Source organism: Ahaetulla prasina, chromosome 1 (assembly GCF_028640845.1).
Source record: "Ahaetulla prasina isolate Xishuangbanna chromosome 1, ASM2864084v1, whole genome shotgun sequence".
Taxonomy (NCBI): Eukaryota; Metazoa; Chordata; class Lepidosauria; order Squamata; family Colubridae; genus Ahaetulla; species Ahaetulla prasina.
Window position 1 is genome coordinate 296,159,091 of NC_080539.1, and position 25,279 is coordinate 296,184,369.

At 37.4% G+C, this 25,279-nt stretch overlaps 1 protein-coding gene across 1 annotated transcript; it reads left to right on the forward strand.

Moving 5' to 3' along the window:
- F2 (coagulation factor II, thrombin) lies at positions 1–23,715 on the forward strand. Its single transcript, XM_058161782.1, has 14 exons — positions 1–133; positions 2,883–3,046; positions 3,724–3,748; positions 4,112–4,162; positions 5,431–5,536; positions 8,564–8,700; positions 11,650–11,958; positions 12,322–12,435; positions 13,413–13,539; positions 13,884–14,051; positions 17,023–17,196; positions 20,186–20,364; positions 21,960–22,030; positions 22,762–23,715. The coding sequence occupies exons 1-14, from the start codon at positions 58–60 to the stop codon at positions 22,903–22,905; spliced, it is 1,845 nt and encodes a 614-aa protein (XP_058017765.1). The 5' UTR covers positions 1–57; the 3' UTR covers positions 22,906–23,715.
- The last annotated feature ends 1,564 nt before the right edge of the window (positions 23,716–25,279 follow it).

Here is a 25,279-nt window from a genome sequence, read left to right on the forward strand (position 1 = left end):
TGCAACATTTCTTCATCCACTTCATTTGCAGTTCTTCTGTGTTTAGAAGCATCCAAGATGGGGCAGAACAAAACCAGAATGCTGAGGACTCTTCTCCTTGCCACCTTCTTTCAGCTCACACTGGGCAACAGCGGTAAGGGATTGAAAACAGGGAGGAAGAGGGAGAAGTTGAAAAAGATTTGCCAGGTTAATCTTTTAGAAATAAACAGTCTGTGATCTGGAGAATGAGCAGTTTAGACATTAGTGAGATTTCAGAGGAAGCACAGAGGAAGCTATAACTATGTTTCTCAGATAGGACAGCAAATCTCAGGGTTTATTCTGGGATTGTCCTATATGTGACAGAAAAGCTAGAAGATCGAGCATCCAGGAATCCTTTATCATATAAGAAGCAGCAACACCTTTCTAAAGAATGCCAGGCACAGTGACTATGGCAGGCAGTAGATACCGCAACTGTGGAAATAAATCCATAGTGCTTCCTACGACTCCCAAGAGAAGGGCAGAAAAATATTGGGGAAAATTTACGAAGGAAAGCGAGGAAAACAGCTATTTTTGAGATTTTTAGCTAAGTTGTTCTTTTTTTACTTTTTAATTTGGGTGTGTATATTTTAAGAATACTCAAGAGTCGCATCAGATGAAGCTGTTTGCAGTTTTCTGTGTTTGTTTTGTGATATAGACAGGAAAGGAGCTCCCTTAATCAGTTCTTTCTGATTGCAGTTCTTTCTTATCTTGATAGAAAAGCTCTTCTTTATACTTTATCAAAGATTCAAACATTCTCTGATCTTTGAGGAGTTTGTGGATTGGTGTTTCTAGGCAGATATGCCATCTTTCTTTTCTTAGTGGATTTTAGTTTCTTAAAAAGTCAGGAAAGGTGGTGGGGAAAACACAAAAGAAGAAGAAATCCCAGATCCCTGGCATAAATCTTTGCAGTAATGTGGCTCTTTGCATAATAAAAGCCTAATCTGGACATGTGCCATTGAATATAAGGGAGGATAATCATGTCCAAGCTTTTTCTAACTGCTTTTAGGTGACAACAGCACAGATTTTAGCCTGCCACGCTTCAGCTGTAATACATTCCTTAGTTCTTAAATTCCTCTTCATTGTGTCTCTAGTATTTCTACCTAGGCTGTCCCTTTTCCTCCTTTTTTATTACTTAGATAGCCATTTTTGTCTTAACATTCTCCAGAGCCTGTTCCTGAAGATGATTTGGAGGTTTTGATATCTGGATTTGGAAAAGAGAAAACAAATGTCCCAGCAAGTTGCATTAGGAGAGAACTACAAAGGTTAGATAAATAGACAGCCAACTTTGCCATCACGGTGGCAGTCATGATGTGAGGGCAAGTAAATAAGTTTTTTCTCTACAGATAGGAAGAAAGAAAAGAAGAAAAAGAAAAGGAAACACATACATTTTGACTAAACTTTGACTTTATATTATGAGGAAAATGTGTTTCTGCCATCATAAGTTCACAAAGATTTGCTTTATACAGTCATATTTTATTATGGTTATTAAAAATAATAACACTACCATGAGATTTCTTTTAGAGAGCAATTTTGAACACTTCCAGCATGAGCAAAATCTTCCTCTTTGCAAACTATTTCCTAAACTGTTTGTAACTAGTCAATGAAAAAGAAAACTGATAGGAAAGAACAAACAACAAAGTAAAAAACTGAAAGAGAATAGGAAAGCATAGTAAAAGAAAAACAGCGAGATGCAAAATAATTGCTGAATTAAAGAATGGTAATCTATCAGGTAATCTCACATAATTTTCTGTGCTGCATGTTGATCAAGGATAGTGAGACTGGTAAAAAGCTGTGCATTTAATTTTAAATCAATGCTTAGGGGCTCTAGGGAGAAAAAGACACAGAGTTGTGAAGCTGGAGGTCTTTTTGATATCCCAGGCAGTGCCAGATTTATGCATAAACTACACTTTAGAGCCTCACAATCCACAGGGCCTCAAAAGTTTCAGAATTTCTTTCTTTCTTTCTTTCTCTCTCTCTCTCTCTTTCTCTCTCTTAGAATTTTATGTGTCTTTTTATATTCACTATAAACTGTGAGAGAGATTATAATCTATAAAACAGATCAAACCAGCCAAATGATAAACATGTAACTAGTAAACACATTCACTTGAAAATAATTTGTATTTTTCACTTCAAACACCTTGCTATTGAATAATTAAAAGGCATTTATGTTTTTCAATTTTGGGGAGATGATCCATGATCCTTTTTAAGTACACACCTTTGTGAGACCTTCTAGTGTAAGTTTTTAACAAGGGGCCTCCAAGCTTTATATTTATATTTTATATAGCAATGACTAGACTATAATCCACAGGGACTCCTTTATCTTTACCTTTATCTCCAAGCTTCATATATCTTAGGACCACACCAAGTCTAAATCCAGCACTATTTCCAAGACATATTTTTTAGATTGCTTTCTTCCAGTAGGTGTGATCTAGCTCACCTGGCTGAAACATTTGGAATTTTACCTGAATTAGTATTCTGGAGAGTGCACTTTGCTTCTGCCTGTTGTGGCTCAGATCATATAGTAGTTCAACTGCTGTCCTCCAGATATTTTATTGCTACAGTTACTGCAATTCCCAATTTATATGCGCTACAGAAATTCTGGAAATTATAGTTCCAATACATTTGGAAAGCATCAGAATGAGAAGTTGATATACATTAATTAATGAGAGTTCTACTTCCAGAAGAAGGTTGCTTTTCAGGCATTTCATTTTTTATAATTTGAAAAATTGGAGCCGATCAGTCGGTGTCCCTTTAGATGTTGATCAATTTTAACTTCTGGAAATTCTAGCTAGAGAAGAGACAGATGTAAAAAGAATCAATCTTTGTCTTTATGGTCCGCTGACTGGATGTTTTGTTTTTACTAGTTTTTCTTGAGCAAAAGAAAGCTCTTTCATTGCTGAGGCGCACACAACGAGCTAACAAGGGGTTCATGGAAGAGCTACTTAAAGGTAATCTAGAGCGGGAGTGTCTAGAGGAAACCTGTGTCTATGAGGAGGCCCGCGAAACCTTTGAATCCAACATCCAAACAGTATGTATCTTTTGATGTACTAGTTCCTACAACTAGTTAGTCACATATTTAGAGTCCATCTACCGTTTAAATTATTTTCTTTGCTATATACAGTAGAGCAAGATTATTATTCTTTTTAATTATGAGAGTTATGTCTGAAATATTTGCTATTCATTATGTAAGAGTTGGAAGGGATCTCACAGATCATCCACTGGGTGAAAGTCTATCACCACTTGAGCCGATCTGTTTCATTGTGGAATAGCTCTTACCATAAGGAATGATTTCCTGACATTCAGTCAAAATCTACTTTCTTTAATTTAAACCCAGTTGCTTTCAACATTTCCTCACAAGTTTTTCTTTCAAGGTCCCATAACATTTGGGTTGCTTTTTCCTCTGCTCACCATATTCTAGTTTGTCTAAATCTTCCCAAAAATGCAGTGGCCAGAAGTGGGTGCAATGTTCCAGGTATGATTGACCCAATGTACTATAGAGAGGAGCAATGGCTTCTCTTGATCATGATACTATATTACAGCAATAGACTGCATTACTGACAGCAAGATGTTGTGTTCAGTTTCATTTTCTTTTTTGACTGAGTCATATCTCCTTTTTACTGTAAAATTGCAATAAACATGTCAGTATACATTACTAAATCAATTTATCACTGGTCGGTCTTCTAAGTCAATACTTTAATTTTGCAGGATATATTCTGGGCACAGTATTCAGGTATGTCTTGTGTGAGTCTCATCAGATAACCAGAATTTTGCAGATAATTTATTGTTGAATGTTCATTCCAAGTTCTTGATTATTCTTAAGTCAATCAAATATATGTATTCTATATAAATATATCAGAACTCACAATTTCCATGTCTATGCTAGATGGGAATTAAAATTATAAATATCAGGCGAATGAAAGATTGAGGGAAATAGTTCTATGGCTTGATTATGGGGGAGCAATTTGTGGAGAAAAGGCATTCATACTTTTAGGCATGGTAATAATTTCCAATGATAATTAGATTTGATTAGATTCCACCTTTTATAAATGAGCTGCTGGTCTCCTTGGACTAAATATTTTTCTTCTTTTGCCAGTTTGTAGCACTGTATTGAAAAAGAGAGCAATTCTGGATGAGTGTTTGAAAGGTAAAAACATTGTGGAGGATCCATGATTCCTTTCTTGGTGATAGTGGACACAAGGAAGTTCCTTTCCTTCAAGAGAATGGAGGCAAATTCTGAACTGATGACAAAAGTAACTGTTAGAGCAGTAAGAAAAAGAGCCAAGACTTTTCAATGGGAAACCCCTATTCAATTCAATGGGACATTTTGAATGTTGGATTTTACTATATATATAGTATATACAACTGTGTACACATGGGAAAGAATTTAGTCGTACATATTCATAGTCGTACATTAAAGATATTGATAATTTCCAATATGTTATATGACATTTTACAATAAATACCTTGTATATTTATGGTATATTTAAGCTACTAGTTCTAGCATGGCTTTAAGCCTTCATGTTGTCCCAAGGCATCGAAACAAGAGGGGAAAAAATAATCCAGTATTGTCTCTTATTTCTTTATTTATTAAATTTATATTGCCGCCTAGTCATCTATGGCGACTCAAGGTGGCTTACAGAATATAAAAACCACATTCAAAAACAGTAAAACTAATAAAAAATCAAATAAATTAATGTAATAAAATCACCTCCCACCGCATACCTCTCACCCCAGCGACAGCCAACCACAAGAGCCATTTAATGGGCTCCATCCCACTCTGGGTTCCCCAGGCCCACTGGCAGAACTAGGTCTTCAGTGCTTTCCAGAAGGGAATTAGAGTGGGGCCATTCTAATCTCTGGGGGAATGATGTTCCAAAGAGAAGGAGCCACCAGGGAGACGACCCTTCTTCTGGGTCCCTTTATTTTATTAGATGGTGATGGGATTGGAATCCTGCACATATTTTGTGATGCATTTAAAAAATTAAAAAATAGATCTGGGTGTAAAATCACTGAAGATTGTGATTATTTCTTTGGTTTTACTGTAATTTTAATGCTTAAGACTCTTTAAATTACAGTATTTTAAATATTATAAATATATTTTTATAAAGATAAATTATTCAATCAATGGCCACATCACCTGATAGCTGTTTATATCAGTAGTCTGTTAGAAATACTATACTGAATTTTCATATAACTTCTGACGGAAGAGCTATTTAAAAACTAATGAGTTTTGGTGGAGCCATTTACAACATTCATTGGCCTCTTCTCAAAAGGAATCATAAACCTTGACAAATACAATCAATCCTGTATGTTCTGTTACCCCAAATCCAGGCCTATACCGTGAAATCTTCAGGTTGATTCTCCATGCTATGATTTCTGTTTCATTCATTCTGTGCTTTGAACTCTTGATAGGTTCCTGTGCCCTAGGAATAGGGCAGAATTACAGGGGAAAGATTTCAGTCACCAAATCAGGAACTGAATGTCAGTTCTGGTCCAGCAAATTTCCTCACAAACCTCAGTAAGTTTATTTATCTTTAGAAAGTTCTGTACTGTCTTTTAATTCCTAAAGGAATTTAATTCCTAAAAGAAGCTAAGTTAGCTTACAATGATAAAACCTCAGGTGAATAAGGGTTTTCAGAGCCATTCAAAAATTAATAAAACAAGACTATGGCTACCCAGCTTAAATATACTGAAAGCCAGTTGGAAGAAATATATATTTGTTGCGTGACTAAAACCAAACAAGCGGCCTTCCTTCCCTGAAAAAATAATTCTAAATGCAAAAAATGAGTGGCTTCTGAGGTTGTTTCTTCCATACTGACATTGAACACCTTTCAGCAAAGACGGCTGTACACAGAGATGCAAGCTGACAGGTGTGGTCTACAGCTCTCTTCAACACATTCAAAAGCTGAGAAAGTTTACCTCCGTTTTCTAGCAAAAGCTGATAATTTTGCTCAACTCCTCAACTCCTTCTCTGCCCCTGCTAAATCTAGGGTGTTGGAGGTGGATGTCAGGGTTACTTGGAGGACTGATTGATCATTTATCTGTTGGAGGCAGAAACTGATTTTAAATCACCAGGTAGACCACAGTTAAGAGAGGGTGCAGCTAAGGTCAGTGACGATGAATCTATGACATGTGTGTCAAAAGGGATACAGACGTTTTAAGTGACAAGCCAGCATTCACTAACACCCAGCAATATCTATTCTTGAAAGCACCCACCCACCCACTCACCCACCCACCATTCTTCCATGATTTTTGGAGTCTGTAGAAGAATGGTTTGGAAGTTGTGCGAGAGGGCTGTGGTCTTCCTCCTAAAATGTTAAGAAAGAGAAAAGAATTTGCCTTTTTAGTGGATGAGCTGAAGAAACATCAGATATATTTTAGATGGGAGGTTCCAGCTGGCTTAACAGTGAATTATAAAGGAAGAAAGTATGTTCTCAATACAGTTTTTAAAGCACGAGATTTCTACACTAATGTATTAAAGATTGGGAATCCTTTATCGATAGATGTAAGTTGAATGGTGAATAGAAGGTGGAAAATGTGTAAGACAGAAGATAGGGGGAGGGAGAATGTTTAATTCTATTATATATGATTATGGTTAATTTTTGTAAATGATTTATTTTGGATATAAATGTGTAATTTTAGGGGTACTATTTGATGTATTTGAGGTATAAAGGAATAGGAAGATGGAATATAATTTTGGAGGATAGATAGTAAAATTTAGGAATTTGGATTAAATATTATATTTGAGAGATGGATGTAATGTTGTTATATGATTAACTAGAATTTAATTGTTATAACTGATATATTTTGGATAAGTTATAGGTGTAATTTTAATAATGTTATTTGATATAAGCAAGGTAAAGTGAAGATTTTAATTATTACAATTGATATATTGTGGAGATAATATAGGATTAACAATAATATTTGTAATATTATTTGATGTATGTAAATGATATCAAAGATATGAAAAGATGGATTATTGTTTACCTTTGGAGGTTGGACAGTAAAATTTAAGAAATTAAGTTGGAAATATGAACTATTCTTGAGAGACTGCTTAAGGAAGAAAGACATTTCAGAAGAATCCTTGGTGAATATTGGAAGATGGAACGTTGTTTTGGTATTGATTGATGAAGGTTGGATATTAAAAACTATGTACTTTATTGAAGAACAAACACCAACTCAATCAGAAATTTCTGAGAACTCTAGGAGTGGAATGGTCTGATATATAATGGATTGGAAGAAATGTATTTTCTTTGTTTCTGGAAGGGGAGTTGAGGTTTTAAGGAGTGACTATGGATTATGATTTGTGTTATATTTTAATTTTCGACTGTTAGTTTTATACCCTGTATTCGGTTCTGGGAAGTCCCGGGGGGGTGGGTGGAGGGGGGGGGGGGGGGGGGGGAGGAGGGTAGAAAGTAGATTGATGGTTAATGTACAGAGATGATTGAAGATGTATAATTAATGTAAGATCGGAGCTGCCTGGCTACCATTTCAGAATGATGGGAAGGAAGGAAGGAGAAGAGAGAAGGAGGTAGGAAAGAGAAGAGGAGGAAGAGGAAAGGAAGGAAGAGGGATAGAAGAGGGAGAAGAAAGGAGTAGGGAGGAAGGAGGAGAGGATGTAGATAAGAGAAGGGGAGGATGGTCGTGGAAAGTTGAAGAAGGTAGAGAAGGGAAGAGAGTTAAAGGAAGGGGGTGGTGACCGGGCAGGTCCGATTAATTGTATATGATGGTACACTAAATATGTTATTGGATATGAATGTTAAAATAAAACTTTTTTATAAAAAAAAGAAAGAAAGCACCCACCCACCCACCCACCATTCTTCCATGATTTTTGGAGTCTGTAGAAGAATGGTTTGGAAGTTGTGCGAGAGGGCTGTGGTCTCCGGAGCCTTCAAAGAATGTGCAAAAAGCAGGCCGTGCTTTTGCATGACTTTTGGAGGCAACAGAAGAGCTTTCTCTGAAGCCACTTCAGTAGGAAGGCCTTCTGTGATCTGGAGCAGCCTTGGGTAGGCCGCAAGGCCTTTAATAGACAGAGAACATCACCTGAATGTAAGCGATGTGAGGTGGATCCCGGGGAGCGCTAGACTCTGGTGGAGCAATTTTGCCTTGGTGGACATCATGAGGTGGCCTTTTTTGAGTGGCGGCAGTGGCGCTAGGGCTGAAGTCAAGGCCTGGGCCTCTACTTCAGGCCCAGCCTCAGTGCTGACGCTGAGGGCCACTGTTCAGGGCAGCCTAGATGTGGGGGAGATAAGAGCCATTCAAAAATTAATAAAACAAGACTATATTGCTTCTCTTTTACTCAAGAGTGTGTGGAGGGTGACACACCAACAAAGTCAAGTTTGGCATTTTCTCAATTTTTGACACGCTGAGAGACCAAATGTTTTGCCATGACTGAATTAGAGCATAGGAAAAGATATATATTTTCCACATATGCGGTAGTCTTGCTCTGATATCCTTGTGATTTGCAAGCACTGGCTGGTTTATACCACCCTTCTTGTAAATTCAACGCTGGGAAGGGTTTATTGTATAATGTGGTTGTTTTCAGGTTCAATGAAACAACTCATCCAGGTGCCAATCTCACTGAAAACTACTGTAGGAACCCCAACGACAACTCCCAAGGGCCTTGGTGCTACACCCGTAATCCAGGAGTACCAATAGAAGAATGTGCTATTCCTGTGTGTGGTGAGTCTCAGTGCTGGTACAAAAGGTAAAGTCTGATTAGGTCTCTGCCTTAATTTATATGAGTTTTGCACAATATAGCCTCTAAAATCAGTTTCCCTATGGTGAGGAAAAGACATCCTACATGAGATCAGAGATACATTCTGCTGACCTGCTCAGGTATTACTTTACATAATATGGGGATTGAACAAGGGTTGAGGTTTGTTTTGTTGGTGTATATGATACCTTAAGAGTCAATTGTAGGGAGACACAAATGTCAACAGTGTCTGAGGCTAAGCAAGAAGTTAGACGTGGCTGGAATCAAAAGTGGATGAACTTCTAACCTTTGCTTTTTTCCCCTGACACTTTCTTTAAAAAACAACAACAATTTTTTTAAAAAATTCAAGTTTACAAATGGAAATATATATATATAAATACAACTAGGAAAAACAGAAAAAGTAAAGAAAGAGAAGTGCAAAGAAATAGAAAACAGAAAATAAAAAATAAGAAGAAATGACTTTCCCCCTACCTCCAGATAAATGTAAAACAATTTCAGTAACTTAACACCTTCTCTAATACCTCAATTAAAAAAAAATCTTTTTTCATATCTCATACTTTATTAATAATCAATTATAAAAGATAATTGTTCGGTTGAAATCAGAAAAAGTCCATAAAGAGCTACAGAAATAGTAACATAAATATTTATCCATTTTCTATTCCAACCTCACTTTAAGAAATAAAGCAAAAGAAATATCTCCCTGTTTGTAGACAGATTTTCAAAGGCTCATCAATTCATTCTGGTAAAAAAGAAATTCTGTTAATTGCTATAGGAAATTACCATATATATAATTTCCATATATATATAAGTTCATTTTATATTTCTTCTGTTTATTTTTTAAAAACTTGATCCTTAATCCTGTCACCCCTGGCTGATTTCTTATCATTTTTTTTTCTCTTTCTGGAACAATTTTAATAATTTAACAATCTTTGTAAGTCCAAAATAAAAAAAGATTTTTTTATTTAAATAAAAATAAATATTCTTGAAAAGAAATTATTCCAATTTATTATTTGTATGTCCTCTTTAGTTATTAAGATATTAGCTGGTTTTAAACTTAAATCCATTGTAGCATTGTTTCCATCTCACTTTTTAAAAATCCATTTATAAATTCATATTCAATTCAGTCTTTGTTTTAACCAGTAAAATCTTTTCTTCTATACCCTCTCTTGAATATATTTTTACAGTATCAGTCTTGTAAATAATTTCTGAGTACAAACAACCCAGGGGTGAAATCTAATTTTTTTCCCTACCGGTTCTGTGGGCGTGGCTTAATTGGTGGGTGTGGCTTGGTGGTCAGGTGATTGAATGGGCATGGCCAATAATAATAAATAATAAAAATAATGAAGTATACAAAACTTGGGCGCGCACCGGTCTACCTTCTTTAAAAATAGAGGCACCGGTCTACTAGCCACCTACAGCACTGATCAGCTGTAGTGCGGCCCTTTGAAGTGCCGCGGCAGTCATTTAAGGCGTTTGCAGCTATATCACCACCGAGAACTTCAGGGACAGTGAAGAGGAACAGTGAGGTGTGGGTGGTGGAGGGGGAACTTGCTACCAGTTCTCCAAACTACCCGTCCCCATCACTACCGGATTGCGCGATCTGGTCCGAACCGGGAGCATTTCACCCCTGAAACAACCATAATTTCTTCTGTAGTCAACTAGTATTGCTCCATTGAATTAATGGGTCTCTTCTCCTTTAATTGAAATCCTTAGTTCTTTCTGGTTTCTGCTGGTCAACTTTCAAAGTTCTCTCTTATGATATATATATCATATGTGTATTTATTAATCAGCAAAACTTTGCCACGGGAAGTTTTCTTACAGTTAATGTCAAATTTTTCATATATTCTTTTATACTGAAAAATTTTAAACACCTTATAGAAAAATATTCTTTCAAGCCCACTTAGTCTTTAACTGAGCCTTTAACTTTCCAAAATCAACATTCTAGTCCATTTTGCTATTTCCCAAAAATTAAACTTTTTCTTTTAAATCCTTAAAGTTACACTTTTTTCATCCAGGGTAGAAAGAAACTCTTCCAGCATGTTGAAACTTGCCATTCAGAAGGTTCTTAATATTCAGAAAATCAATAGCAACTTCCTAAAGTAGTCAAGAGAGGAAGCCAAGGTCTGTTTTGAAGATGCTGAACTATGGCTTAGGTGATTTCCCCTCCTAGAGCTCTCAAAACCACTGGAGACTGTTATTTTACAATCTCTTTACTGGCAGACTGTATGGAACAAACCTGTGGGTGATCCGAATCCTTTCCTTGAGCCAGAGAGGAATTCCAAGGAGCTGATCTGTTCACATGTTCGTCTTATTACTTCAGTTGTCAGCTCCTCAGTCCACAGTTGCTTCCCCAGAAGTCATTTTTTTCCTGACATTTTCAATTTTCTTCAATTTCCTCTTTCTGATTCTTTTTTCCCAACTTAATACACCCCTTCCTGCATAGCAGTTAGGATGAATTACTCTACTAGAAGTCTCCATTAATTCCTTTCACACTACTTTTGGAATTAAACAAAAATCTGCATGAAATTAGACTATAATTCACACAATCGTACAAGCATAGGTTGGCCATTTTTAGGCTTATCATTGAGATTCAGAACCACCTTTTGACCGGCATCCTGAGCAAATCATGACCTTCTTCCCTTTAACTTCTCTCCATGGACCTGAACACAGCTATCATGTCTTCCCCAAGTTCATCAAACTGAACACCACAAGTTCTTTCAGCTTGTCCTCAGAATTCAGACTTGGATAAATACTTGGTGTAAAGTAACAATTGAACGACATGTGTAATATGAAGCAAAACCACTACTTTCAGGTCCTGCATGTCTATGTCAGGGAAAACATGCTGTGACTGTTTTTCTGTCAGCTCTGAATTGCTGTTTCATCAACGCTTATGGTAATTTTGCTCTTCCTTTTAGGTGAGAACCGGACAACAGTTCCCCTCTCTCCAACACGTCCACATTCGCAAGAGCAAACACAGGAGGAGGAATGTGTACCTGAGGAAGGGTTGCTCTATACAGGGACTCTTTCTGTCACAGAGTCTGGAGACCAGTGCTTGCCATGGGCTTCAGAAAAAGTAAGACACTTGAGCGACAGAAAAAACTTCCTGAAAGAAGTGCCCCTGGTGGAGAATTACTGCCGCAACCCTGATCATGATGAGGAAGGGGTCTGGTGCTACGTAGACCACCCAAACAGGACCTACAACTATTGCAACTTGAACTACTGTGGTGAGGAACAGACTTCTATTTCCGTGGTCACTGAAGGAATGTAGTATCCGGGAGGGCATGTTGATATTTTAATAGAGGACAATTTTGAAGTTTTACAGTGAAATTATTGTTTTCCAATTGTAATTCTTTGAGTATAACATGCATTGCTGAAGACAAAAAGTCCTCACATGAGTCGCCACCAAATCCAGGAACCTATTGGATCCCAGCAACTACCATGGCAGCAGACTGTTTCCCCCCTACTCCTAAAGAATCCATAGGGCTTCCTGATATGTCATCAGGAATGCTCTAGTTCACTGATAGAGAAATCACAATGTTTTTAAATAAATTACTTCTTTGTATTTTCCTGTCCCTCTTCCATTTCAGAAGACAATTTAAATTATGCTGATGATGTTGCCGAGGACCAAATAGGAGGACGAACTACTATCCAGCAACATGAAACTTTCTTTGATCCTAAGACATTTGGTGAAGGCGAAGCAGGTGAGGAAAGGAATCAATTAAAGAACATTAGAGAAATTAGAGAAAAAATATAATATAATTCCTCATTTAATATGGGGTTAGCACAGAGATACTTAATATTTTTCAGCCTAGAGGCTACACTTTTGAATGGCATATTAAGGTCTAGATTTGTTTAGAGATAATTATAAATAATTATTCAACTGGACTTTGTTACAATATTTGCAATTCTGCCCCAAGCCTAAATGACGATGGGAAATAAGAATGTTAAAATATTTGATACAAAAGAAAAACATATATAAAACAAAAAAGGTAGCCTATAGTTGTAATCAGGTGACTAGTTTATGGGCATTTTCTTTTTTCCTCAAAAGTCTTATCATTGGTACCTGCCCATTGTCCAATAGGAGGTGGGCAGGGTAGAAATCTGGGAAATAACTTTGATTTGCTATGAAAAATAAGAATGATAGGAAGTCAGTACTGAAGTCTGTCTCTCCTTAACTCCGCCTTTTGGGCATATTCAAACATTTTGCATGCTTCATTCAGGTTGCACCAGCATAAATTTCCTTTCTCAACATAGTTATGTAGACTCTGAGTTAGTAAGGGGGCTAATAATAATTAAGGAGGCTAATGCTCTCATAATAGCTACTTTTGGGATAAATTAAGTGCAGCAAATAGAAAGTAGCCCTGATTGAAGGAGAGTCCTCTCAGCCAGTGCTGTCTTCCAAAATGATCCACTGACACTGCACAGGATACCACAGATTACTCAACACCTTGTTGTTACCCATGATAGTGTTTGAGGCTGATAGAAGAGAGAACCAATCTTCCCTAAGGCAGGAGTTTTCCACCTTCTCTGAGCATAATAAAGGCAACATCCATGTTGATCAGGAAAAGTTCTTATGCCAGAAGCTCACTGTCATCTCTTCCTAGCAGAAATTTGGCTTATAAAAGACAGGACTGCTTGTGATCTAGTCAATCACATGTGGATGGGGCTATATTTCCAGATTGTGGCATCCGTCCCCTGTTTGAGAAAAAGAAAATCTCTGACAGCACGGAGAATGAGCTACTGGAGTCCTATTTGCAAGGCCGAATTGTGAAGGGGGTAGATGCTGAAGTGGGCAGTGCTCCTTGGTAAGTCCGGCTGTGGGAATGAGATGGAATGGGGGGAGTTTGCTTATTTTCCTTCCTGTGGGTGCCTGATTACTGTCACCGACTGTATCAGTTGATGTATGAGTTGCCACTGCAGCTTCTAAAAGAAATATAACCTTGTTAGTTTCTGCCTCTTTCCTCTTTGGGAACCATGGGCAGTAAAAGGAACTACCTAGCAATACAAAGAAAAGATAACATGCAAGTCAACTGTGGTCTATCCATTCTGTAGAGTGTAGAGTGTAACACTGTAGAGTGTTTCAATGATATGATCAATCCTGAAAAAGTTGCCTTCCCACCCGCTGCATTTCTGATTTTATTGTACTTAGGCAAGTCATGATATTCAAGAAGAAACCACAGGAGCTGGTATGTGGTGCTAGTCTCATCAGCAATCGCTGGGTCCTCACTGCTGCACATTGCATTTTCTATCCACCCTGGGATAAAAATTACACAACCGATGACCTCCTTGTACGGATTGGCAAACATAACAGGATACGGTAAGAGCTTAAAAAGTTATGAGCCAAACAAATTCTACACTGAGTGTAGGTGATAGCTGTCAGGCTCCAAAAATCAAGAAAGTCACACTGAGATTCTTCTAAGCAATTTCCTCTATTTTTTTTTACCCATAGGCAGAAATCTTGCCAAATTAAAGCACCATTGTATACTATGAGAATTACTAGGGAGGAGCTACCTTAACTCTCTTTCTCCCACACAACTATCCAAATTTTCGCTGTAGTTTGCTCCTCTGGAATGCACTCCCTCTCTCCTGGGAATGCAGGCTACATTCCACCACATAACAGCCTTCTATCATCCCCTTTTTCGAGCTGGGAGGTGGTGTCCTATTGAGACAGGGGCAGAAATGGAAATCACAAGGACAGAGCAGCAGGCTTGTCAGCAAGAATGAAACGCCTCAATCCACCAACCTTAATAATAGCATTACAAAAGACCAATTACTCTGGAAAACGAAACCAAAAATTGTGATAGTTGTAATAGGTATTTTTGGATGCAATCCAGGGGTGGGTTCTAATTTTTTTTAATACCGGTTCTGTGGGCTTATTTGGTGGGCGTGGCTTGGTGGTCATGTGACTGGGTGGTTGTGGCTTGGTCATGTGACTGGGTGGGTGTGGCCAACTTGATGTCACTCACGTCAAAAGTTAGGATTAGGGTGCCTGGCCTCTCCTTGCCTCAAAAGTGTCAGCGAGATACAATTTCCCTGTCTATTTATTTACTATTACTGAACATCCAAAATATACTATTTAATCCTATGTATATATGCCATATGTGTACATACATATTACATAGCATAGTGTGTATAGGCACATAAAAAGTTACATTATCTACTATATATACTGTATACACACACACACACACACACACAGCTCTTCTAAAACTATACACATTCAACCTCACTTACTACATTTGGTAAACACACCCAGAATCCACTTTCGCCACACATTTAACTATAACTTCTGTACATTTAGAACATTACACACACCTTCAGATGTTCTTCCCTAACTTGCACATGACTGTTAGAGCCAGGAGAGATCATGGATTGAGTAAAATGTGGTGAAACTCACTTAACAACGCTCTTGCTTAGCAACCAAAATTTTGGACTCAATTCTGGTCATAGGTCAAGGACTATCTCTGCCTTCCTCTGCATGGCAGCCTTGTCCTAGTAAACTCCTCCTTTCTGGCAATTTTCCTTTCTGTTAGAGGCACCAAAATAATCCAGACGATGTAAGGTTTCCTGCTGGAGCAGGGGATTGGACTATATAGCCTCTAAGGTCCCTTCCGTCCTAGATTGCTTTCCTGTTTCAAAGCGTCTTTTGAAGCCAAGTCTAGTGCCTGGGTATGTGGTCCTTCCTTTCTCTTCTCTCTCTCTCTCTCCCCCCCTTCCTTCCTCTTTCCTTCTCTTTCTCTCTCCCTTCCTTTCTTTTTCTTTCTCTCTTTTCTCTCTCCCTTCCTCTTTCTCTTTCTTTCTTTCCTTTCTTTCTCTTTCTCTCTTTTCTCTCTCCCTCCTTCTTTCCTTCTTTCTCTTTCTTTGTCTCTTTTTCTATTTGTCTTTCTCCCTCCCTCCCTCCCTCCCTCCCCTTCCTCCTGAAATGCCAGCAAAACCCACCACTTTGCTTCTAAAGTGGTCTAGGTTAGAGGTCTCCAATAGGGGTGAAATGTAAAATTTGTTACTACCAGTTCTGTGGGTGTGGCCAATTTTTTTCCTTTCCTTTTTTACTTTTAAAAGCATTTTTTCTACAACCTCTTCGGCCGAAGAGCTTGTAGAAAAAATGCTTTTAAAGAGTTCAGACGATCCCAGCTGAGCCGTGCGATCATCAGAGGGTTTTTTTTTTACTTTTAAAAGTATTTTTTGGCTGAAGAAAAAATGCTTTTAAAAGTTAAAAAAAAACACCCTCTGATGATGCGCGGTTCAGCTGGGCATGCGGAGGACTCACACAGTGTAAGTGAAGAGTGACTGGGTGGAGGGGGTGGGGGTGAGCGAGCGGAATCGGTTCAGGGGCGTGGCCAGCCAGCAATTACTAACGGTTCTCCGAACTAGCAGAAATTACCGGTCCTCCTGAACCGATGTAAACCAGTAGCAACCCACCACTGGTGCAATCCCAAAATATCCAGAGCCCCACTTGAACAACATCAGCATTGATAAAACCACCATCAGTCTGTTTCAAAAGAGCTTTACTTGAAGTAGCTTACATCCTGCAACAATACTAACACAATCAAACAACATCTGTCTCTGGCTACCCAGGTCCTTGGGAAGGACTCAATTGGTAGATAAAAATCCAGCCTAAACATCTAGTTGACCACATGATCAACTATAATAATAATTGATTAAATTTATATGCTACCCAACACCCAGAAATTCTGGGACTCCTAAACTCTGCTCTTCTTATTTATAGTTCCATTTAGTTCACATCTGCAGGCAATTAGAAGTTCCAGGATGCAGGGTTTATTAGTCTCCTTTGATGCCAACCCCTACAGTTGTATATGTAACCCCTACATGCTACATATTGCAAGAATGAAAGAAATGAGCCTTTCTTACAATATGTTTTTTATTGAGAATGACTGAGAATGGTCCTATATTAAGAAACCATCAGTTAACAATTAACTGTGATGGAAGTATACAGTACCCCTTTGGCTGTCCTCGGTTTCTAACCCTTGTGTTGGTGAAAAAAATGTGCTTGACAATTTTGATGTAGCTGTTAAGACCAGTTGAATCTGTTACCATCATTTAATGTTCAATGATAATAAACTGTAACTTTACCTTAGTTGTTAAGCTCACAGTGATCTATCTGGATAGATATTCAATAAAGTTAATAGTAATCATAATATTGCAGAACTAACACAAGGGAAAAGGAACTCAATTAAACTACTCTTTGATGTTCATACTATAAAGAGTACAGAAAGGTTAAAAATGTCCTGACATTAGCACTGCATATTTTCTCATCTCTGGCTATTCAGATATGAACAGGGCAAGGAGAAAATTATCTTCCTGGATAAAATCATCTTCCACCCCAAATATAACTGGATGGAAAATCTGGATCGGGACATTGCACTATTACGTCTAGCGAAGCCTGTACCTTTCAGTGATTATATACACCCAATATGTTTGCCTACCAAGCAGGTTGTTCAGAGGTAAGGAGACAAGATTCTGTAGTTTTTTTAAAAAACCCTGAAAAAGTTTTAAAGTAAGGCAAGGTCAAGCCAATGTTAGGAAAAGAAAACTTGTAGCAGCATAATTCGACTATTTCACTGCCAAATATGAGTGACACAATCGCACAATGCAAAAGGGTGTGTGTGAAAATTGATACACACACAGCCAGTAATTAAACAAATGATGGATTAGTATAGATGTATACACCTATAATGAGATACAGTTGTATGATCTAATATTAGATACAAGTAAATATATTGGACTAGAAGACCTCCCAAGTCTAGCCCTATGATTTATGATTCATATGCATTATTTACAAAATCAGTGTTTTTCTATGTATTTACACAATAGGATAAAAACATAAGAAATCAAATCTTAATTTTAATTTATTTAATTCCCTCTCCCCTCAAGTCACTTTCTCTCACTTTCCTTTTGTAATTTATATGCCTTCTTACTCCTTATCTCAATTATCGATACTGGAATGTCTGTGAGGTTTTTTCCCTGGTGTCTTGCTGCCAAACTTTCCAGCACTTTGATCTTTGTACAGGCAACAGAGTCTATCCACCTAATCTTTTCACACTCACAATCAGGAAGGATTGCGTTATTCTTCAGTTATTGGGAAGGAACATTTAATTTTTGCAAGATATTCATAGTGGTGCTCATAAATGGTAAGATCCTGAATGAGCTATTTTTGATTCTGGCATGATAATGCAAAGATTGGAAGCATGCAACAAAGGCTGAACTAAATATGGGTGCACCATAAAGAGCCAAAGTGTGGAAGTGTTTAAAAGCAAGAGGATACACAATTGTAAAGACTTCATTATCATATGCATTAAAGGAAGCAGTAATAGCTATGTAAGAATATGTTAAATTCAGGGGAAGCTAGCCAATTTACAGTGTGAAACAGGAATTCAGTGGATGTCAGAGTGACCATCTGGTGCATTCAATAAATTCAAATCTCAGTCCACGAGATGAATGCTCCCAGCCCATTCTGGAATGGTAAAAAGCTAAAGGTAAAAAATATTTGATGGCAAGATGTGAGAAACCTAGCTCAATTATCTTTTTCTCTTTAAAGATTGGCAATAAGGGTGGGCTTAGCACTATGTGATATTCAGGTAAATAATAGTAAATTCACTTCCGTAACTACTAATCAAAATTTCTAGGCCCTAACCATCTCACTAGAAGAGAGTTTTTGTAGTTCAGGGTTGAACTGTGGCATTCTTGGTACTAGGTAATGTCTTCACTGCTATCTAGATTAGCCCAGTTGGGTAATGAAAGATCTGCAAGAAAACAACCAACCTCAGAAAACATCAAGGAGACTTTTAGCAGTCTGTAGAGTTGCTTCTTTAGGGTAACAAAAATGAAAAAATAAACACCAAAACCCAGTATTCACATCCACTAGCTTGGAAGAAATAAAGCCAAAGATGAAGCAAGAGGCATCCATAGATTAGAATTGTTGGGACCAAGATCTAAGAGAACATCCAGAAGTTTTCAGTCCTCTGTGGCAGGGGTCTCAAACCTTGGCAACTTTACAACTTGTGGACTTCAATTCCCAGAATGCCTTAGCCAGCATGCATTGGCTGAGGGATTTTGGGAGTTGGAAGTCCACAAGTTGTAAAGTTGCCAAGGTTGCAGACCCCTGCTCTGTCAGACAGAAGGATAGAACTCTGTAGGAAGTATTAACCCTTTGGCACCATGATCTTCTTCAAGGAAAGGGAACGGTGCTAAGAAATGTTAATCAGTATTAGCATTCTTAAGAAGCAATGAGGAGCTTTTGCATCTGTTTGAGTTACTAGTTGGCCTTTGTCTGAAAAAGGTCATCATTGTCAAATGCAAAATCTTCAGTATGGTTTCATACATCCTTGGAATACAACTTGGTAAGATGATAAAGGATTATTGGTTCTGCTAGCAGCACTAGATGTGTTAGACTACTGGCAAACAATGTGATACTTCTAATTATCTGATTTGTGTTGATTTTATCTGACTTCTAATTCTGATTTGTATTAGCTCATTATGTTGACTGGAGGAAAGCCAAGAGACATTTTGTATAGGATGTTTACAGCATGCCATACATATTTGGTAATTAACTCTGCACAACTTTGTGGATTGAAGCATTCTCTGATATCTAGATTCCATCTTCTTTATCCATTGGTACAGTATGAATTTGAACTCTGCCATAAGCATCTGCAGGTCAAGATAAAAAAGCATGGTAGACTGAATGGTACATTGTCATGGACACCATCTTGACTTTTTTGACCAATATAAAAGCTTGATGACTGAGCTATGCCAGAGTTCCCACCATCTAGCTTTGACAGGGCCGAATATCCAAGCACCACAATGAAGGAGCACAAATATCTTAACTGAAAGTCTTTAGCTACAAAAAGCTTGCAAGAGAAAAACTCCCTGGGACTACTTAACAAACTGGAGAGTTCTCACTTGTTCTGTAGAAAAGAACCAAGAAATATAGAGAGGAAGGAATTCATAGTGTCAGAAATATTGAGGAAGGAGTTAGGCTTTAGGGCAGCAGATGGAAGTGCAATATAAGAATTTTTAAAAACTCCATTTTCACATTTTTCTTAATTTTTTTTCCTATTTTCAGAGCAAAAGAGAACTTGCCTGGGGGAGTTCAACATTTGAGCTGCATTTGCAATGAGCAAATTACTTAAGTGTGCTCTAAAATTGTTTTATTTTTACTGAATCCTCCCTTTTCTTCTTGTGATTTCTGCAGGCAATCTCTTCACCCAGTTCTTAGTGAGATGGTTGACTTTTGTCCTTCCTGTCATAACTTGATCTTTGCCAAACAATTCAGATGGTGGGGGAGACCAAGAGGAAGATCATAATATACTGCCCAGGTTGGGCAAATATAAATGACCTTCTTTTAATGAGGCACTATATCTCCATTATTTATATTAATCTATCTCACTCTAGGTTCACCAAAATATTTTAATCAACTCCACTTTTGTTCCATAGCCTATTGTTAACAGGATATAAAGGCCGTGTTACTGGTTGGGGTAATCTGTTTGACACCTGGGGCGCAGGGTCACGACAACTGCCCAGCGTGCTGCAGCAGGTGAATCTCCCCATTGTGAGCCGGGACATCTGTAAAGCATCCACTAATATTAAAGTCACAGACAATATGTTCTGTGCAGGTGAGTTTTCCTAGGTATTTGATGCTGAGGCAGAAGTACCAGTAGGCATGATTCTTTGTGTGTTTGCAGTTGGGTACTGAACAAATAACAGCTTTCAAAGCCCACCATGCAAGGAATAGCAGTCGGCCAATAGGATGAAGGAAAGTTATTTTCATTGCATGAGGGAAGATTATAAACGCTCATCCTGTTACTACTCCTGCCTCCATTCCTCTGCTCTCCAGTGAGCAAACGGAATAACTTGAGTGTCTTTTCCCAAATATAAATACATCAGTAATGGACATCGAGTGGATAGATAGGCAAAAGAATCTAATTCACCTACCGTTACGACTCCCAAATTACAACACTGGACAACATAGAACCTCTCACATCTTTCTTCCTTACCTATAGAAATGGCACACATCAGTGTAGAACAGGGGTGTCAAACGGCAGTCCATGGGCCAGATGCGTCATGCACAGGACACGCCAAGCCCAGCTCCATAAAGGCAATTGAATTTGACACCCTTGGTATAGAACCATATCTTAAGCTGCTTTGGATATATCCTAAGCAAAACTTAAATGAGGGTGAAAAAATTGTTTCTAATTTAGGAGATAGTCTCTTTGGACACTATACCACATCACCTTTTGCCATACATTGGCCAAGTTTATCCATTACTTTAAGCCAGTGGTCACCAACTGGTGGTCCGTGGACCACTGGTGGTTCACCAGACAATTTTGGTGGTCCGCAGAAAAATTATTTGCATTTTTTATATTGCATTAAATACTATTTATCTTTTTAAAAAATTCGTATTAGTGGTCTGTGGGATTTAAAATTATGAATTTGGTGGTCCCCAAAGTCCAAAAGGTTGGTGACCCCTGCTTTAAGCCATGTTTTGGTAAAACAATATCCGCTTTTTTATTTCTAAATCCAACCAGAAATGCAGCTTCTCTAACAACTCACTCCTGATTTAAACGAGTTGTATCATAATGAGCTGAAGTTTATAATAGAAAAAAAATCTCTGGAGCATTTCACATGAAACAAATCACCAATTTTCTGCCATATTATTTGCATTTTATTTTATCATATTTAGAGACCGTCCATCTCCCTTATAGAAGAGCTTTTTATGATTTTGATTCACTACCCCATCATTTTATAAAGCCTTCAAAAGATTATGGTGAATTGAAAGAAACCATTTTCAGAGTCTTAGCCAAATGGTTTTAGCTAAATATGTAGAATTTTGCCTGAGAATAAAATAATAGAAGATCTGATATTAAATATAGCATCTTGTTTTATATAACTTGATCATTTAAACCATGATTGCCTGTACATTTTATGACAGCAAACATGCTTAACACCTCACAAAATCATGGAGTTTCTGCATACCAACCAGCAAACCAAAGGCATTGCCTGTGTTCACAACCAGAAAACAACCAGTAATTAGTATTGGGTGTAATCTAGAGTGAACCCTTTAAGTAAGCCATTGTAGCAAGTGAAGCAGGTCATAATATTTCATAAATATCAAACTGATTAGCTCAGGAACTACGTTAAAAGTTATGGGGGAGGGGACCCAGAAAAAATATAAAAAAGTTCAGCCTTTTTACTAATTGCTTTTTTTTAGGTTATAGTCCTGAAGAAAGCAAGAGAGGAGATGCTTGTGAGGGTGACAGTGGGGGCCCTTTTGTCATGAAGGTAAGTTTCTATGTGTGATTACAAAACATAAATGGACAAACTGCTGGTGCAACTTTCCCTTGCTAGTGCCACCGTTCATTTCTTCTTTTTTACAATATTCCTAAAGGATTGCATATTCTTCACTTTAAGAGCATTACAAGTCAATTAAACATATCAATAAGAGCAGGAAAGCAGAAATTTAGAAAGAGATAGCCACAAATCAAGTGAGGAAACGGTGGCTCCCTCCCCAAATTACTGTTGGGTGTGCATATGCAAGTGTGTGGATCAAGCATATATACACAGCAGATATAGCCCTTGAATTGTAGCAGTGCTAACTTTGAGCTCAAGATCAGAACAGTCAAAGGCAAAGCTCAGCATGTCAGTACTTTTTTAAAAGCAACTACCTCAAATCTCAGTTTAGAAATCTTAGTAAGAGCAATCACCAGCCAGGGCTATAGGATCTTCTTAATCTGAAAAAAAAGAGAGAATCTTCTCACTAACACAAATTCTGAAATTCCTGTCTTGACATAAACCTTAATTTATTCTGTTGTTGAATATTTTCCCTATCCCAACCCTTTTCAAATAAGGTGAAAAACTAGACTCAGAAATATTCATGGACTACCTCTTTCTTGTTTGTAGTCTTGTAGATTACACAATCCTTCTACTGGTTCTGTTCATGTTTCTTTAAGTGACTATTTGTAATTTGCTGATCCCCCTCTTTGATACTGTGACCCTTCTTTCCTCCCTACCAGCATCCAACAGAAGAACGGTGGTATCAAGTAGGCATTGTCTCCTGGGGAGAAGGTTGTGATCGAGATGGCAGATATGGATTCTATACCCATATGTTCCGTCTGAAGAAATGGATGCAAAAGGTTACTGAGAAACATGGCCGTTAAATAGGAATCAAAATTTGCATTTGCACCTTGGTTTACAGACATAGAATAATTAAACCGTACAATACTAAAAGCCTTCCCGAGTCATTCCTGAATAAAGATTTTTAGATAAAACACTTGGTTTTTTTCCTGGTATCAACTGCAGGCAATTTCTGTTGAATTATCAGCCAAATCATCCGGATAATGGAAGGACATCCATGCACGATTACTCAAAGCACACCTTTAGAATCTGACAGAACATTTCTGCATCCCTAAATGTATACCTTTAATATAGGAAGCTGCAAGGCAAATAATACAAGTTGCAAGAAGTTGGCTTTCCTGTTTCTTTGGAGAGTAAAGTGTTCTGCGGGAAAGAAATTATATGTAGCAGAATTTTAACCTGGCAGGGATTACAAACCGGCAAAGGTTTTGCATCCAACCACATGTTTTATTTAATGATTAAAAACCAGCCTTTTTGTGTTTGAGAGATCCCTTCTGCTTGAAAGGCAACAACGGCTTTCATCCTAAATGTCATAGAATTGACTCCATTGTTAGAGAGGTTGCTACCTCATTAAAGGGCAAGCTACTGAAAAGGCATCTTTGGACCAGTGTTGTCCAAGGTTCATGCCCACAAGCCCAGAAACAAGAAGATATGCTTGTTTGTTAAAGTTTGGCAATAACAGCATTTATTTAATTAAATATTTTCCCCTGAACAATCAAGGAGTATCCATTGGAAGAGGCTAATTTACAGTTTCATTTGTAACTTCATACCCTTCAACCTCTAACAGACATTCTGATACTTCAAACACTCAATGGTTTAAAGAAAAGGGTAAAAATGAAACATAGATGCAATGGGAGTATTAAAAAAAAAGCAAACACATAAACTTAACACCCTTAATGGACAGACATTTGGATTAGCTTTTTCACCCAACAAATGGTTAAAGAAAACATCTGAGCATCAATTTTTCTTGGAACTATTTATGACAATTTGCATGCCCATTTTCCTGCATCTATTATTATACTGATTAATGCTGATTAATTACTGATTAATGGACTACTGTTGTACACATACTCTTTTTCTGTTAGTTTAGTGCAACAGATATTAAAAATGAAACGCATGGGAAAAAAACCGTGAGTTAACTAATAAAAGCTACAGTATTTTAGAGGCAGAATTTCTATCAAAGTCTTCTAATGCTATGCTTTTGGATGCATAGAAACTAAACATGTGTTTCACAGACATCATGAAAAAAATTAGGTCCTAAGAAATCAGGGGAGGAAAAATTAACATCATTAAATGCTTTTTCATTCAGAGTGATACAATACTTAGTATTTGTTTCAATACACTAAACACCAACCCGGTATTTGGTTTAATTTAATTTGAAAGCATTCTAATTTCTCTAGTTCACGCAAAAATTCTTTAATTAAAAATATGTCCAAACTCACTGAGAAACTCAAACTAGCATTATTTAACACTAACAGGTCATACCAAAAGCCTTTGCATATTCTTTATAACATGATTTCTTCTGAAAAAATAATTTTATTGTAGGTCCCCGTAAAATGAAGCAAAGCCAGTCAAGTAGTACTTCTTCTCCCAATGATCTGATGGAATTTGATGCGGACATTGGAATTAGCTGAATTATCAATGCTTTCATATGCTGGTGCCAATGAGTTGTGAGAACCAGCCACCAGCCATAAGATTTGCATCACAACTTGTACACTACGTTGAGTTATAGATGATTTTGCAAAAGTTAGCTTCTTTGTATGTTTCTATATTGCCAGTTCTACTATTCACTCAACCCAAAAAGGAAAAAGGGAAGCCAAGAATAATAGGTCAAGCACATAGCCCAATTTGCATTGAATAGGACACATTATAGATGAGCAGAATAGAACAAAACTCCTTTTCTTTGGAGAAACTTACAGCAGCAACAATGCAATGATCTCACTATTTTTAGAGCTGTCAGTCACTTTTAATACAGCAGCAAACATTTCTCCACTTACTAAGTGAAGCTCTATAAAGACAGAAGAGGAAACTGAATATATTACAGAAGCATCCATTAAGTAACAAAGTTGATACCAATAAATATGTTCTCTATATAGTAACTGAGAAAATGTCATCCTCTGAACCACTGACAAAAAATTTAGTTCTATCTTTTCTAGAAAAAAATTCATAGTTACTCCACTGAGAAATTGTATCACCAAGATTCAGGAAGTACAGAGAAATTAATAGTAAAAGGTAACATTTATTCAAATGTACTGTAGAAACATTTCCCTTAGTTCTAAATTAAAGCTAAATATGGTTTAAATGCTATAGGGCATTTTGGAAATCAGTATTAAAATGATATTATCGAACTGATAAAAGCCACATATTGCAAGGAGAAAAGGAAAGTATATTGTTAGA